The sequence below is a fragment of the Notolepis coatsorum genome (assembly GCF_963971535.1).
Source record: "Notolepis coatsorum genome assembly, chromosome: 2".
NCBI classification, from domain to species: Eukaryota; Metazoa; Chordata; class Actinopteri; order Aulopiformes; family Paralepididae; genus Notolepis; species Notolepis coatsorum.
This window is the reverse complement of record NC_140166.1, coordinates 222,633,063-222,650,403: the sequence shown is the minus strand read 5'-3', so window position 1 is coordinate 222,650,403 and position 17,341 is coordinate 222,633,063. Positions and strand designations below refer to the sequence as shown.

Sequence of the window (17,341 nt, the reverse complement as noted above, 5' to 3'; positions counted from 1 at the left end):
AAAATGACCATCGAGGGGTAAAAGCAGAGGGGGGCACACCTGGGGTGCCAGGTGTTGCCGTTGAGCCCTTCGGAGGTGTCGTGGGCCTGTCAACGAAACACCAATGAAGGAGGGTGCCCACCTGAAGACCCCAGTGAAGCTTTTACCACTACCCCATTCAAAAAAGTGCTGATTATCTAAGGGATTGTAATATCTAGTCCTATAAGCTCAACTGTAGTGTGGTAGTGAAAGGGTTAAGATCAGTGTTTGAATTATGTGGGGGCCAATGGGGGCTTTTTTCAATGTACGAATTAGTATTATTTATGTTACCTAAATAAATTGTTAATAGATAATATTTGTCTTTTCAGTTTTTAAAATAACAGAGTAATTAATGTTGTGGAATAGGCTGCGTTTCCCCTCCAAGTCGCTATGTGTCGCCCATAAGCGTGTCTAACGCTACTCCAACCCATTTGGTGAAGAAGAAGCAGCCAGCTTAACGTGATGTAACGTTAAACAGTAGGCTGCCCAGTGCCCATGGTCCTCATGTCCTGCAACTGCGACTCAAGTAAAAAGTAAACAGTGCAGCGAAAAAAAATGCTTAACCCGCCACAAGGCTGTACAAGGCTGGACAGCTTCGTCTTTATAAAAAGGCCAAAGACTAGTCAAAGACTTTGACTAATGCTGTTAGCGCAGCAGCTAGCAGCGCTACTGGTGGACAGTGCTGGTAGTGTTAGCCCCGCTCCTGTGCTGCTCAACCACCACAATGCTGAGGACCGAGTCAGTGGACCTTTTGGAAAACTAAATACAGCTGGTTATTTGCCAAGGAGGTAAATGATTCTGTTAAGTGCCATACAACTATTTATTTTCCATTCGATTTTTTTTGTTCGTTTTTGATTTATAATATAAACAAATAAATGTTCATTCAAGTTCATAAATTTAGTCTAATTTTTCAAATTAAATTGTTGTATTATTTGAAAAATAATGCATAACTACGTCTGGCTCGCTACTTTCTTATCGCCACAATATAATCTCTCTCTCTCTCTCTCTCTCTCTCACACACACACACATACACACTTTCTCTCTCTCTCATTTACTCTCATTTTCTTTGATTGATTGATTTATTGAAAACTTTATTAACAGATTGCAGAATGGGTACAATACAGTACGGCTCAATACACACAATTGTTAAGGGGATGCAGACCAGAGAAAGACTTTCGTCTTGTTTACCTCAGGGTCCCCCATTTTCAATTCATCATAACATTTATGACATACACAACATACAGATAGACAGTACTGTCACATCTATACATTTATGACATACCAGATTTACAAATACAGTACTGTTTGTGATACAAAAAGTAAAAAAAATAAAAAGAGAGAGTATATATAATATATATACATTTGACGAAGAAACTGTACATTGGAGGTGGTTGGGTGGGGTGGGGGGTTGGGTAGGCGGGGTGGGGGAAACTGTACGACTGTACAAGCAAAACTGTACATTGGAATATCGACGAAACCATACTTGGTTCCAAGAGGAGGGTCTCGTGTATTATTGGGTTAGGACATTTACTGTACATTGGAGGGGGTTGGGTTAGGACATTTACGGGGGCCAGTTTCGAATTGCAGTCTCCCGTAGGTGCTCTTCTTTTTGGAAAGTGGGTAGTGATTCACTGTCTCTCTCTCATTTACTCTCATTCTCTCCTCGCTTGCTTTCTCTTTCTCTCACACTCCCTCTTTCTCCTCTCTTGCTCTCTCTCTTGTTATTTCACTGATTTGATTTACTGATTTGTTTGAAGGCTGGTTTCTTACCAGTTTCCTTTATGTCTCAGAAAAACCCTGACTTCATTGCTGGGCATTAGTGTCAAAGTACATCTGCAGTCATTCTCATTTCATGAGCAAAGTTATATAAATATATATGAAATGATAATGCAATGAAAACCTATAAAACCCATGTGTAGCGGCCTCTGCAGTACAGTTGTTAATATGATATCTAGAGAATAACTTGATGTTACCAAATATGCATGAGTAAAATAGGTACAGTAACAAAGAAAGTAGAGAACCCAGGGGAGGAAAGAAAGTACTTTTACTACTGTATTTAAATACAGTTTTTAGGATACTTTACTTGAGTATTTCCAGTTTAGGGATCTCAATACATTTACTATAATACCTTCAAAGGAAGTTTCCTAATTTATTATTACCTCGACTACATGTATACAAACCCTGCGAGTTACTGTACTTTCTTTTAATCCAAAATATGTGATAAGATGGAAAACATAATGCACATTTAATGTGTAAGTCTGTCAATGTCAAAAGGAAGGAATCACAACCAGCATAACTGGATGTACAACCAGTTTGACATCACACAGAGGTTGATGCATTGAGAATTTATAATCCTGTGTAGTACACCATACAGAATGTGTATTTTACTTTAGCTACTTACATACATTCAATATTTACTTGTATGCTATTATTTTGAATAGAGTCCTTGTTATGTTCCACCTGGTCCTGCCCACGTCCCCCTCCAATCCCTGGACTTTTCCCTCCACCTCACTTCCCCCGACCTCCTCATGGACTCCTCTCCCCGCCTGCTCATGGACAGTTCCCTTCACCTCCTCATGGACTCCTCTCCCCGCCTGCTCATGGACAGTTCCCTTCACCTCCTCATGGACTCCTCTCCCCGCCTGCTCATGGACAGTTCCCTTCACCTCCTCATGGACTCCTCTCCCCGCCTACTCATGGACAGTTCCCTTCACCTCCTCATGGACTCCTCTCCCCGCCTGCTCATGGACAGTTCCCTTCACCTCCTCATGGACTCCTCTCCCCGCCTGCTCATGGACAGTTCCCTTCACCTCCTCATGGACTCCTCTCCCCGCCTGCTCATGGACAGTTCCCTTCACCTCCTCATGGACTCCTCTCCCCGCCTGCTCATGGACAGTTCCCTTCACCTCCTCATGGACTCGTCTCCCCGCCTGCTCATGGTAGTTCCATTCACCTCCTCTGGGACTCCTCTCCCCGCCTGCTCATGGACAGTTCCCTTCACCTCCTCATGGACTCCTCTCCCCGCCTGCTCATGGACAGTTCGCTTCACCTCCTCATGGACTCCTCTCCCCGCCTGCTCATGGACAGTTCCCTTCACCTCCTTTGGGGGGACTCCTCTCCCCGCCTGCTCATGGACAGTTCCCTTCACCTCCTCTGGGGGGACTCCTCTCCCCGCCTGCTCATGGACAGTTCCCTTCACATCCTCTGGGACTCCTCTCCCCGCCTGCTCATGGACAGTTCCCTTCACCTCCTCTGGGGGGACTCCTCTCCCCGCCTGCTCATGGACAGTTCCCTTCACCTCCTCTGGGGGGACTCCTCTCCCCGCCTGCGCATGGACAGTTCCCTTCACCTCCTCTGGGGGGGGCTCCTCGTACACTTGTGTTTGGTTAGATTGTCTATGTTCCTCTGTGCCCTTCCCCTCCTGCTGTGTCTCCCTGTCTGCCATGTTGCCCTTCTTGTTCCCCTGTCTGGTTTAAGTATTCTTGTCTCTTTGGTGTTATGTTCCCAGTGTGTTTAGTCTTCTGTATTAGTGTTACTGCCTAGTCTTTGTCTTGTGTTGGTTATCCGTTTAGCTACTCTAGTCTCATCACAATATGATCACCCTAGTAATATATTACATGACTGGTGTGTGTGTGTGTGCGTGTGCGTGTGCATGTGCGTGTGTGTGTGTGTGTGTGTGTGTGTGTGTGTGTGTGTGTGTGTGTGTGTGTGTGTGTGCGTGTGTGTGTGTGTGTGTGTGTGTGTGTGTGTGTGAGTAATATATTACATGACTCTGGTGTGTGTGTGCGTGTGTGTGTGTGTGCGTGTGCGTGTGCGTGTGCGTGTGTGTGTGTGTGTGTGTGTGTGTGCGTGTGTGTGTGTGTGTGTGTGTATGTGTCCTTCAGAACAACAATAGAGTGACTGTGTGAATGTAACGCCTAATTACCTCATCTTTCACAACTCAGCATCTTCAAGATCAATTTAAATCCAAAACCCTGGGTAGAGGAGCTGTGAATGTCACTGATCTCTACTTCAGCTCACAGAACTCAGCCTCCCCAGGGTATGAGTGAAGCCTAAGTCCAGGATAGAGAGGCTGAGTGAATGTGGTGTTGACTCTGTGCAGGAGGGTCATGGTGTCAGAGACGCTGTAGAAGCACAGAGTACCTGCGCTGTGATCCAGGTACACTCCTATTCTGGAGGACCGGGGGCCCGGTACTGCTATGTACTTGTTATTGTGGCTGAAGAGGTAATCACTTGGTCTGCACTCTAAAGCCCAGGATTTGGAATTTATTCCAAACGCACTGTCCTCCCTGGTGCCTGTTCTACTAATGTCTTTGTAGGAGGCTGCTACAGAAACCTCTACACTCCACTCCACCTCCCAGTAACAGCGTCCAGTCAGACCTTCTCTACCCAGAACCTGAGACCACCATCCAATAAATCGTTCTGGGTGATCAGGATATAACTGCTTAAACATCATACATGTTGCTTTTCTGTTCCTTTCAGACAAAGACAGACGTGTGTTTGTTGTGTTTGGGTCCAGTGTGATCTGAGAGTAATATTGTAAGAAGTCAGCTCTGGTCTTGGGCTCTGGTGGTGGCAGTAAAACATTAATAACTGCATTCACTGTTGTTGAGATTCTGGGCCACTGCTCTGTCAGAACGTCCTGTAGTTTGTCTCTCAGCTTAGACACGACCTCAGTCACGTCTGCAAAGTACAGGAGAGGAAGGACACTGATGCTGGGTGAGTCTGTAGACTCACTGGGACCGGAGAGAGGGGGGTAACTCTGTAGAAAGTGGATGTGGTCCTCTGTGTGTGAGAGCTGCTCCAGCTCAGTGTCTCTCCTCCTCAGGTCCGCTATCTCCTGCTCCAGTCTCTTCTGCACTTCTTCAGCCTGAGTCACTGTGGTCCTCTGTTGGGCTCTGATGACCTTCTTCAGCTCAGAGCGCCTCGTCTCCAAGGAGCGTATCAGCTCAGTAAAGATTCTCTCACCGTCCTCCACTGCTTTATCAGCAGAGCGATTGAGAGAATCAACAGCCTGTTGGGCCTCTTTGAGTCGCTTCTCTCTCTCCTGGACTCTCTGGTGGACTTTCTGCTGACTCATGCCAAGCTCTTTCAGTCTCTCCGTCCTTTCTGCTGCAGCTGAGACTGTATCATGGCCTTTATGTTCATCCATGGAACACAAATAACAGATACACTGCTGATCAGTACGACAGAAAACATCCAGAATCCTGTCATGACGAGAGCAGGTGTTCTCCTGAAGCCGTGTGGAGGCTTTGACCAGCTTATGCTTCTTAAAGGTATCAGATTGATAGTGAGGCTGGAGGTGAGTTTCACAGTAAGAAGCCAGACATACCAGGCAGGACTTGAGGGCTTTCTGCTTTCTCCCAGTGCAGACATCACAGGCCACATCTGCAGGTCCAGCATAACAGTGATCAGGAGGAGCAGCTTGGAGTCCTGTCTTCATTAGTTGTTCTATCACTTCAGCCAGCATGTTGTTTTTCTTCAGAGTAGGCCTCGGAGTAATAGTCTCCCTGCACTGGGGACATGTGTAGATCCCCCTCTGATCATCGTGATCCCAGCAGTCTGTAATACAGCCCATACAGTAGCTGTGTCCACAGGGAATAGTTACCGGATCCTTCAGTACATCCTGACAGATAGCACAGCAGAACTGGTCCCGGTACAGATCAACTCCTTGCTGCGCCATTTTATTCTACAAAGAGACTGTTTCAAGAGGCACAATGAGATCTTCTGAGAGAATTGTTGAATATACTGTACACAAATGTTGTAGAATGTCCTATTATGACATCATACTGTGACATCACAAATGTTCTAGAATGTTCTAATATGACATCATACTGTGACATCACACATGTTCTAGAATGTACTATTATGACATCATACTGTGACATCACAACGGAACATGTTTGAGTTCCATTTGAATAATATAAATAATATGTTTGGTAAGGCTGTCCCCAAAGCCTGTTTTTGGGATTCAAACTTCGTCAGGGTTCTTCGAACGGACGTTCGAACCTTCGTTTTTAATTAAAAAATAATTTAATTAAAAGAATAGACAATTAGACAAATAGACAAAAAATAGACAATTCCGCGCGGGGAAAGTGTGAAAGTGTGGATGATGCCTGTGCACCGCCGGCCAACAGGAGAGGCTCTGTATTGTCTCTATGACAAACGGTTCAAAAGATACAAAAAGGGGGCACGGCCTAAGGACGTGGTCAATATAGACCAATGAAAGAGGATATCCCTACTGAGTACAATGGTACAACCCGCAAGTCTCTACGACAAACGGTTCAATTTAGAGGAGAGTCTAACTTCAAGAAACAGGCTGTTCATTCAACAATGTATGTATATTTCAGTTTGTGGAGTGAATATGAGTTGCATAAGATAATAGAGTGTGAAGGTATACTGAATACTGTCTATCTGTCATAATCCGCCTGTCCAGCCTGGCCACGTCCCCCCCCCAGTTCAGAGACCCTTCCCTGCACCCCCCTTTCCCTCGCCCTCTGGTGGACTTTTCCCGCTACTGCCACTATTGATGTCAATTCATGTTTGTATATTATGTCCTTAATGTTTAATGTATTCTCCGTCATGTTGTTCATGTTGCCCACTCTGTTTCCTGGTCTGGTCTAGTGTGTTGTCTCTTGTATTTGTATGTATTGTTATTCAGTCCTGTCATGTATTTGGTGTCACTGTTTGTCAGCATGTGTGTCTGTCCAGGTGTGTCTCATTGTAATTAGTCCCCTTTATATGCTGTGCTTCCCGGTTACTCCTCTGTCGGTTTCTTTATCAATGTTTCCTGTATCCTGTTAACCTGTCTCTGGTCTGTACCCTGTGATAATGGATTTTCGTATTATGTTCTCTGCCAGCATTGCTGAGGTTTTAGTTCATGTTTTGTAGTGTACCTTTTTGCTGCCTTGTGAAATACAAGTAAAGCCTTTTTCGTTGAACTACATCCCGTTGTGTCCTGCCTGTCTCTCTATCCTCGTCCTGTGTTTGCTATTGGGTCCACATCACCACCGAATCCTCACACTATCTGTATGTCATGTATGTCATTATATGTTATGATGAATTACATTACACTGATGTAAACAAGACGAAAGTCTTTCTCTGGTCTGCATCCCCTTAACAATTGTTTGTATTGAGCCGTACTGTATTGTACCCATTCTGCAATCTGTTAATAAAGTTTTTAATCAATCAATCAATCAATCAAGGGGGTAGGAATACATACGTTTACACTTCATCCTCCTACTCCTGCTTGTTTGTTTTTTAATCTGTTTATTACTTGTTTTTTATTATTATTTATTTTCAATTTATGTTCGAAATAAATAAACGCATTCATTCAAGATATTGTGTGAGCAAAAGTATAGTTAATTTACTCATACAGTATGTACATCCTCTGGCCTCGCACGGATCTCACAGCTGTGCCCGCACAGTGCAATACTCCAATTCAGCCATTGGGTGGGTGGCGCTGCTGAGTGGTCCTCACAGCGCGGCCGTCAGAGCGCGTCCCTGAGAGCGCCACTGGCTCTGCGGCTCTGCAGCTGCAGGCTTCTCGTTTTCACATAGTTCAGGACTTTCTCTCGTCATCAACTACTGTACCTCTAATTAGTTTACTTTGTCAAGGAAAACCCACAAAAACTCATAAGCACAAATAAGTACATATGGCATTATATTTCAGAGGTGAATAATAAAATGAACAAATATTGATGGTTAAGAATTAGACTGAATAATGACATCACACAATAGTCTAATGATTAGACTGTTGTGTGATGTGATTGATTGATTGATTGAAAACTGTAACATATTGCAGAATGGGTACAATACAGTACGGCTCAATACACACAATTGTTAAGGGGATGCAGACCAGAGAAAGACGTTTTGTCTTGTTTACATCAGGGTCCCCCATTTTCAATTCATCATAACATTTATGACATACACAACATACAGATAGACAGTACTGTCACATCTATACATTTATGACATACCAGATTTACAAATACAGTACTGTTTGTGATACAAAAAGTAAAAAAAATAAAAAGAGAGAGTATATATAATATATATATACATTTGACGAAGAAACTGTACATTGGAGGTGGTTGGGTGGGGTGGGGGGTTGGGTAGGCGGGGTGGGGGAAACTGTACGACTGTACAAGCAAAACTGTACATTGGAATATCGACGAAACCATACTTGGTTCCAAGAGGAGGGTCTCGTGTATTATTGGGTTAGGACATTTACTGTACATTGGAGGGGGTTGGGTTAGGACATTTACAGGGGCCAGTTTCGAATTGCAGTCTCCCGTAGGTGCTCTTCTAGAGTGTTTTGAAAGTGGGTAGTGATTCACTGTCTCTCTCTCATTTACTCTCATTCTCTCCTCGCTTGCTTTCTCTTTCTCTCACACTCCCTCTTTCTCCTCTCTTGCTCTCTCTCTTGTTATTTCACTGATTTGATTTACTGATTTGTTTGAAGGCTGGTTTCTTACCAGTTTCCTTTATGTCTCAGAAAAACCCTGACTTCATTGCTGGGCATTAGTGTCAAAGTACATCTGCAGTCATTCTCATTTCATGAGCAAAGTTATATAAATATATATGAAATGATAATGCAATGAAAACCTATAAAACCCATGTGTAGCGGCCTCTGCAGTACAGTTGTTAATATGATATCTAGAGAATAACTTGATGTTACCAAATATGCATGAGTAAAATAGGTACAGTAACAAAGAAAGTAGAGAACCCAGGGGAGGAAAGAAAGTACTTTTACTACTGTATTTAAATACAGTTTTTAGGATACTTTACTTGAGTATTTCCAGTTTAGGGATCTCAATACATTTACTATAATACACTTCAAAGGAAGTTTCCTAATTTATTATTACCTCGACTACATGTATACAAACCCTGCGAGTTACTGTACTTTCTTTTAATCCAAAATATGTGATAAGATGGAAAACATAATGCACATTTAATGTGTAAGTCTGTCAATGTCAAAAGGAAGGAATCACAACCAGCATAACTGGATGTACAACCAGTTTGACATCACACAGAGGTTGATGCATTGAGAATTTATAATCCTGTGTAGTACACCATACAGAATGTGTATTTTACTTTAGCTACTTACATACATTCAATATTTACTTGTATGCTATTATTTTGAATAGAGTCCTTGTTATGTTCCACCTGGTCCTGCCCACGTCCCCCTCCAATCCCTGGACTTTTCCCTCCACCTCACTTCCCCCGACCTCCTCATGGACTCCTCTCCCCGCCTGCTCATGGACAGTTCCCTTCACCTCCTCATGGACTCCTCTCCCCGCCTGCTCATGGACAGTTCCCTTCACCTCCTCTGGGACTCCTCTCCCCGCCTGCTCATGGACAGTTCCCTTCACCTCCTCATGGACTCCTCTCCCCGCCTGCTCATGGACAGTTCCCTTCACCTCCTCATGGACTCCTCTCCCCGCCTGCTCATGGACAGTTCCCTTCACCTCCTCATGGACTCCTCTCCCCGCCTGCTCATGGACAGTTCCCTTCACCTCCTCATGGACTCCTCTCCCCGCCTGCTCATGGACAGTTCCCTTCACCTCCTCTGGGACTCCTCTCCCCGCCTGCTCATGGACAGTTCCCTTCACCTCCTCATGGACTCCTCTCCCCGCCTGCTCATGGACAGTTCCCTTCACCTCCTCATGGACTCCCCTCCCCGCCTGCTCATGGACAGTTCCCTTCACCTCCTCATGGACTCCTCTCCCCGCCTGCTCATGGACAGTTCCCTTCACCTCCTCATGGACTCCTCTCCCCGCCTGCTCATGGACAGTTCCCTTCACCTCCTCATGGACTCCTCTCCCCGCCTGCTCATGGACAGTTCCCTTCACCTCCTCATGGACTCCTCTCCCCGCCTGCTCATGGACAGTTCCCTTCACCTCCTCATGGACTCCTCTCCCCGCCTGCTCATGGACAGTTCCATTCACCTCCTCTGGGGCTCCTCTCCCCGCCTGCTCATGGACAGTTCCCTTCACCTCCTCTGGGGCTCCTCTCCCCGCCTGCTCATGGACAGTTCCCTTCACCTCCTCTGGGGGGACTCCTCTCCCCGCCTGCTCATGGACAGTTCCCTTCACCTCCTCTGGGGGGACTCCTCTCCCGGCCTGCGCATGGACAGTTCTCTTCACCTCCTCTGGGGGGACTCCTCTCCCCGCCTGCGCATGGACAGTTCCCTTCACCTCCTCTGGGGGGGCTCCTCGTACACTTGTGTTTGGTTAGATTGTCTATGTTCCTCTGTGCCCTTCCCTTCCTGCTGTGTCTCCCTGTCTGCCATGTTGCCCTTCTTGTTCCCCTGTCTGGTTTAAGTATTCTTGTCTCTTTGGTGTTATGTTCCCAGTGTGTTTAGTCTTCTGTATTAGTGTTACTGCCTAGTCTTTGTCTTGTGTTGGTTATCCGTTTAGCTACTCTAGTCTCATCACAATATGTGACTCGGCGTCACCAAACCCGACTTGGTGCGGTGAGATGGTCGGGGGCAGCTCCTTGAACTTGCGAGGCCCGGGAGAGTGCTTAAGATTGGGCACACCGGGACGAGTGGAGGGCCTGGAGCTCAACACTTAGTCTGATTTCCATTTAGGGGGCCAGAAAATGCTGCGAACCGGGCTCTGGGTGGGTCCCCGGACGTCATGGGGCTCCGTATCGGCTCCCACGGGCGTACCGTTGCTCGGATCCAGTCGGGCCTTCTACCCTGGGTCCATCTCGTTGTGGGGAAGCTTTCCCTAAATCACTTCCTGCATCGAAAATGCTCAGAATCGGAACTGCTGAATACCCGCAACTTACCCGCAACTGGCCCCCAAGGGGGCACCGTTGCTCGGATCCAGTCGGGCCTTCTACCCCCGGGTACATCTCGTTGTGGGGGCGCTTTCCCTCAATCACTTCCAGCATCGAAAATGCTGAGAACCAGGCTATGGGTCCCCGGACGTCCCGGGGCTCCGTAGTCTGATCAGACCCACTCAGAGCCCGGTTCGCAGCATTTTCTGGCCCCCTAAATGGAAATCAGACTAAGGCTGAGGTTACACCTTTCGTATCATCTTCGTATTGTTTTCTTATACGTATCGCCGCGTATCGCCGCGACGTCATGCGCCTCGAGTCACACTTTCGTTTTTTTTTTCGTTTTTGTCAGCCAAGCACACTGATGTAGTACACTGCCAAAGCAGTAGGTGGCAGTAGGTGGCAAACATGAAGGCAATTTCAACCAATCAGAACGAATGTGCCAATACACTTCCTGGTGGAAGCTCCAGCAAAAGAAAATGTCAATAAGGCAGGCGCCTATGCCGCGCCACCATCTTGCTTTACTCAATGCAGCAATAATTTTTCAGCAAAGCCTAATAAAAGTGCAATAAACAAAACGGATACATTCACTGTGTGTTCTGCCTGTCATTTGTTGATGAAACAAAACTAACATCAACACAAGTGACCACCAAGAGCGGATAGTTTAGGCTAAAAAACGATCGGTAGCATTGTAGCATTGTTAGCTGCATGCTAACGTCAATGGAGTATGCCATTATAACAATATAGCATTGTGGCTAGAAGCTAACGTTAGCTCACGCTACTTAGCCAGCATCAAAACTGATGATATCGCGAGCTATCAGTAGTTAGATAACATTAGAGACAACGCTGTGTGTATTAAACAAAGGTGAATAGATGACTGGGCCATTTTGTTTAATGCTTCTTAAGTTGAAAGAGGAACTCTGAGCTAACAGGGTCTGAATCCTGATAGCTCACGTTAGCCAGCTGCTCATGCAATCGGTAATGCTAGCAGAATGAATGGATGTAAACTTTATTTAACATATTGCATATGGGTACAATACAATACGGCTCAATACAAACAATTGTTAAGGGAATGCAGACTGTTGTAGCTTGGACTGGGGTCCTTATAACAATAACTTGACAACACAGGGTAGCTGAAGCTATTTGGGACACGGAGCTCTGTCCCAAACACACACACTGTACACAGGAAGGGCACGCAGATGGTATCTACTGCGCATGGGCGTTTTCGCAACAACGGCTAGCGTGCTGACTACACGCTGTTGTCGAAGCGTTTTTTTTGCGTATCTCCAAACGCAAACACAATTTTGCGTTTCAGCCGTATCCACAAAAAAACGCCAAAACCCGGTGTGCCCAATCTTAAGCACTCTCCCGGGCCTCGCAAGTTCAAGGAGCTGCCCCCGGCCATCTCACCGCACCAAGTCGGGTTTGGTGACGCCGAGTCACGATCACCCTAGTAATATATTACATGACTGGTGTGTGTGTGTGTGTGTGTGTGTGTGTGTGTGTGTGTGTGTGTGTGTGTGTGTGTGTGTGTGTGTGTGTGTGTGTGTGTGTGTGTGCGTGCGTGCGTGTGTGTGTGTGTGTGTGTGTGTGTCTCAGAACAACATAGTGTGTGTGTGTGTGTGTGTGTGTGTGTGTGTGTGTGTGTGTGTGTGTGTGTGTGTGTGTGTGTGTGTGTGTGTGTGTGTGTGTGCGTGCGTGTGTGTGAGTGTGTGTGTCCCTCAGAACAACATAGTGTGTGTGTGTGTGTGTGTGTGTATGTGTGTGTGTGTGTGTGTGTGTGTGTGTGAGTAATATATTACATGACTCTGGTGTGTGTGTGTGCGTGTGCGTGTGCGTGTGCGTGTGTGTGTGTGTGTGTGTGTGTGTGTGTGTGTGTGTGTGAGTAATATATTACATGACTCTGGTGTGTGTGTGTGCGTGTGCGTGTGCGTGTGCGTGTGCGTGTGTGTGTGTGTGTGTGTGTGCGTGTGTGTGTGTGTGTGTGTGTGTGTATGTGTCCTTCAGAACAACAATAGAGTGACTGTGTGAATGTAACGCCTAATTACCTCATCTTTCACAACTCAGCATCTTCAAGATCAATTTAAATCCCAAACCCTGGGTAGAGGAGCTGTGAATGTCACTGATCTCTACTTCAGCTCACAGAACTCAGCCTCCCCAGAGTCATATACCCTAAGTCCAGGATAGAGAGGCTGAGTGAATGTGGTGTTGACTCTGTGCAGGAGGGTCATGGTGTCAGAGACGCTGTAGAAGGACAGAGTACCTGCCCTGTGATCCAGGTACACTCCTATTCTGGAGGACCGGGGGCCCGGTACTGTTATGTTCTTGTTATTGTGTCTGAAGAGGTAACCACTTGGTGTGCACTCTAAAGCCCAGGATTTGGAATTTACTCCAAACACAATGTCCACCCCGGTGCCTGTTCTACTAATGTCTTTGTAGGAGGCTGCTACAGAAACCACTCCACTCCACTCCACCTCCCAGTAACAGCGTCCAGTCAGACCTTCTCTACCCAGAACCTGAGGCCATCCAATAAATCGTTCTGGGTGATTAGGATATGACTGCTCTTGATGCATACGTGTTGCTTTTCTGTTCCTTTCAGACAAAGACAGACGTGTGTTTGTTGTGTTTGGGTCCAGTGTGATCTGAGAGGAATATTGTAAGAAGTCAGCTCTGGTCTTGGGCTCTGGTGGTGGCAGTAAAACATTAACTGCATTCACTGTTGTTGAGATTCTGGGCCACTGCTCTGTCAGAACGTCCTGTAGTTTGTCTCTCAGCTTAGACACGACCTCAGTCACATCTGCAAAATACAGGAGAGGAAGGACACTGATGCTGGGTAAGTCTGTAGACTCACTGGGACTGGAGAGGGGGGGGTAACTCTGTAGAAAGTGGATGTGGTCCTCTGTGTGTGAGAGCTGCTCCAGCTCAGTGTCTCTCCTCCTCAGGTCCGCTATCTCCTGCTCCAGTCTCTTCTGCACTTCTTCAGCCTGAGTCACTGTGGTCCTCTGTTGGGCTCTGATGACCTTCTTCAGCTCAGAGCGCCTCGTCTCCAAGCAGCGTATCAGCTCAGTAAAGATTCTCTCACTGTCCTCCACTGCTTTATCAGCAGAGCGATTGAGAGAATCAACAGCCTGTTGGGCCTCTTTGAGTCGCTTCTCTCTCTCCTGGACTCTCTGGTGGACTTTCTGCTGACTCATGCCAAGCTCTTTCTGTCTCTCCGTCCTTTCTGCTGCAGCTGAGACTGTATCATGGCCTTTATGTTCATCCATGGAACACAAATAACAGATACACTGCTGATCAGTACGACAGAAAACATCCAGAATCCTGTCATGACGAGTGCAGGTGTTCTCCTGAAGCCGTGTGGAGGCTTTGACCAGCTTGTGTTTCTTTAACGGAGCCACAGTATGATGAGGCTGGAGGTGAGTTTCACAGAAAGAGGTCAGACATACCAGGCAGGACTCGAGGGCTTTCCGCTTTCTCCCAGTGCAGAAATCACAGGCCACGTCTGCAGGTCCAGCATAACAGTGATCAGGAGGAGCAGCTTGGAGTCCTGTCTTCATTAGTTGTTCTATCACTTCAGCCAGCATATTGTTTTTCTTCAGAACAGGCCTCGGAGTAATAGTCTCCCTGCACTGGGGACATGTGTAGATCCCCCTCTGATCATCGTGATCCCAGCAGTCTGTAATACAGCCCATACAGTAGCTGTGTCCACAGGGAATAGTTACCGGATCCTTCAGTACATCCTGACAGATAGCACAGCAGAACTGGTCCCGGGACAGATCAACTCCTTGCTGCGCCATTTTATTCTACAAAGAGACTGTTTCAAGAGGCACAATGAGATCTTCTGAGAGAATTGTTGAATATACTGTACACAAATGTTCTAGAATGTCCTATTATGACATCATACTGTGACATCACAAATGTTCTAGAATGTTCTAATATGACATCATACTGTGACATCACAAATGTTCTAGAGTGTTCTATTATGACATCGACATCACAAATGTTCTAGAATGTACTATTATGACATCATACTGTGACATCACACATGTTCTAGAATGTACTATTATGACATCATACTGTGACATCACAACGGAACATGTTTGAGTTCCATTTGAATAATATAAATAATATGTTTGGTAAGGCTGTCCCCAAAGCTTGTTTTTGGGATTCAAACTTCGTCAGGGTTCTTCGAACGGACGTTCGAACCTTCGTTTTTAATTAAAAGAAAATTAAATAAAAAAAATAGACAATTAGACAAATAGACAAAAAATAGACAATTCCGTGCGGGGAAAGTGTGAAAGTGTGGATGATGCCTGTGCACCACCGGCCAACAGGAGAGGCTCTGTATTGTCTCTATGACAAACGGTTCAAAAGATACAAAAAGGGGGCACGGCCTAAAGACGTGGTCAATATAGACCAATGAAAGAGGATATCCCTACTGAGTACAATGGTACAACCCGCAAGTCTCTACGACAAACGGTTCAATTTAGAGGAGAGTCTAACTTCAAGAAACAGGCTGTTCATTCAACAATGTATGTATATTTCAGTTTGTGGAGTGAATATGAGTTGCATAAGATAATAGAGTGTGAAGGTATACTGAATACTGTCTATCTGTCATAATCCGCCTGTCCAGCCTGGCCACGTCCCCCTGCCAGTTCAGAGACCCTTCCCTGCACCCCCCTTTCCCTCGCCCTCTGGTGGACTTTTCCCGCTACTGCCACTATTGATGTCAATTCATGTTTGTATTCTCAATATGTCCTTAATGTTTAATGTATTCTCCGTCATGTTGTTCATGTTGCCCACTCTGTTTCCTGGTCTGGTCTAGTGTGTTGTCTCTTGTATTTGTATGTATTGTTATTCAGTCCTGTCATGTATTTGGTGTCACTGTTTGTCAGCATGTGTGTCTGTCCAGGTGTGTCTCATTGTAATTAGTCCCCTTTATATGCTGTGCTTCCCGGTTACTCCTCTGTCGGTTTCTTTATCAATGTTTCCTGTATCCTGTTAACCTGTCTCTGGTCTGTACCCTGTGATAATGGATTTTCGTATTATGTTCTCTGCCAGCATTGCTGAGGTTTTAGTTCATGTTTTGTAGTGTACCTTTTTGCTGCCTTGTGAAATACAAGTAAAGCCTTTTTCGTTGAACTACATCCCGTTGTGTCCTGCCTGTCTCTCTATCCTCGTCCTGTGTTTGCTATTGGGTCCACATCACCACCGAATCCTCACACTATCTGTATGTCATGTATGTCATTATATGTTATGATGAATTGAAAATGGGGGACCCTGATGTAAACAAGACGAAAGTCTTTCTCTGGTCTGCATCCCCTTAACAATTGTTTGTATTGAGCCGTACTGTATTGTACCCATTCTGCAATCTGTTAATAAAGTTTTTAATCAATCAATCAATCAATCAAGGGGGTAGGAATACATACGTTTACACTTCATCCTCCTACTCCTGCTTGTTTGTTTTTTAATCTGTTTATTACTTGTTTTTTATTATTATTTATTTTCAATTTATGTTCGAAATAAATAAACGCATTCATTCAAGATATTGTGTGAGCAAAAGTATAGTTAATTTACTCATACAGTATGTACATCCTCTGGCCTCGCACGGATCTCACAGCTGTGCCCGCACAGTGCAATACTCCAATTCAGCCATTGGGTGGGTGGCGCTGCTGAGTGGTCCTCACAGCGCGGCCGTCAGAGCGCGTCCCTGAGAGCGCCACTGGCTCTGCGGCTCTGCAGCTGCAGGCTTCTCGTTTTCACATAGTTCAGGACTTTCTCTCGTCATCAACTACTGTACCTCTAATTAGTTTACTTTGTCAAGGAAAACCCACTAAAACTCATAAGCACAAATAAGTACATATGGCATTATATTTCAGAGGTGAATAATAAAATGAACAAATATTGATGGTTAAGAATTAGACTGAATAATGACATCACACAATAGTCTAATGATTAGACTGTTGTGTGATGTGATTGATTGATTGATTGATTGATTGATTGAAAACTGTAACAGATTGCAGAATGGGTACAATACAGTACGGCTCAATACACACAATTGTTAAGGGGATGCAGACCAGAGAAAGACGTTTGTCTTGTTTACATCAGGGTCCCCCATTTTCAATTCATCATGACATTTATGACATACACAACATACAGATATATATCATGACATTAATGACATACATGATGACATACAGATATACAGTACTGTTACATTTGTGACATACAATACAGTATATACAAATATACAGTACTGTTAAACAGAGATCCTAACAGAAAATATATATATATATACGAGGGGGAGGAAACTGTACATTAGGAGGGGGTGGGAGGGGGGGTTTGGACATTTACGGGGGCCAGTTTAATTAGTTTTCATTAGTATTAGACTCTAATCCTAATGAGATATTCCTCTAAATATGACTTCAAAAACGGCCAAAATGTCAGGAAAAAAAGAGTAAAAAAAAAAAACCAGGGGGCCCCCATAGCTCTCAGGTGATAACTCGAACCCCGGTTAAGATATATTAAAGGAACATGA

The 17,341-nt window shown here is 45.3% G+C and overlaps 2 protein-coding genes across 2 annotated transcripts in view; both read right to left on the bottom strand.

Annotated features, from left to right (window-relative positions):
• Positions 1-4,024: 4,024 nt before the first annotated feature.
• On the bottom strand, positions 4,025-5,701 carry LOC311223794 (tripartite motif-containing protein 16-like; the record flags this gene model as incomplete). The annotated part of the gene is made up of 1 exon (XM_084308560.1): positions 4,025-5,701. One exon carries the CDS (start codon positions 5,699-5,701, stop codon positions 4,025-4,027), a length of 1,677 nt encoding a protein of 558 aa, XP_084164686.1.
• Positions 5,702-12,908: 7,207 nt separating this feature from the next.
• The window catches only part of LOC311223793 (uncharacterized protein), a gene marked incomplete at its 5' end in the record, with an annotated part of 9,335 nt that continues 4,902 nt past the window's right edge, over positions 12,909-17,341 (bottom strand). Inside the window, one exon of the mRNA XM_084308559.1 lies at positions 12,909-14,606. Coding sequence (XP_084164685.1) covers positions 12,933-14,606 — 1,674 coding nt within the window. The 3' untranslated portion in view covers positions 12,909-12,932. The remainder of the gene's footprint in view (positions 14,607-17,341) is intronic.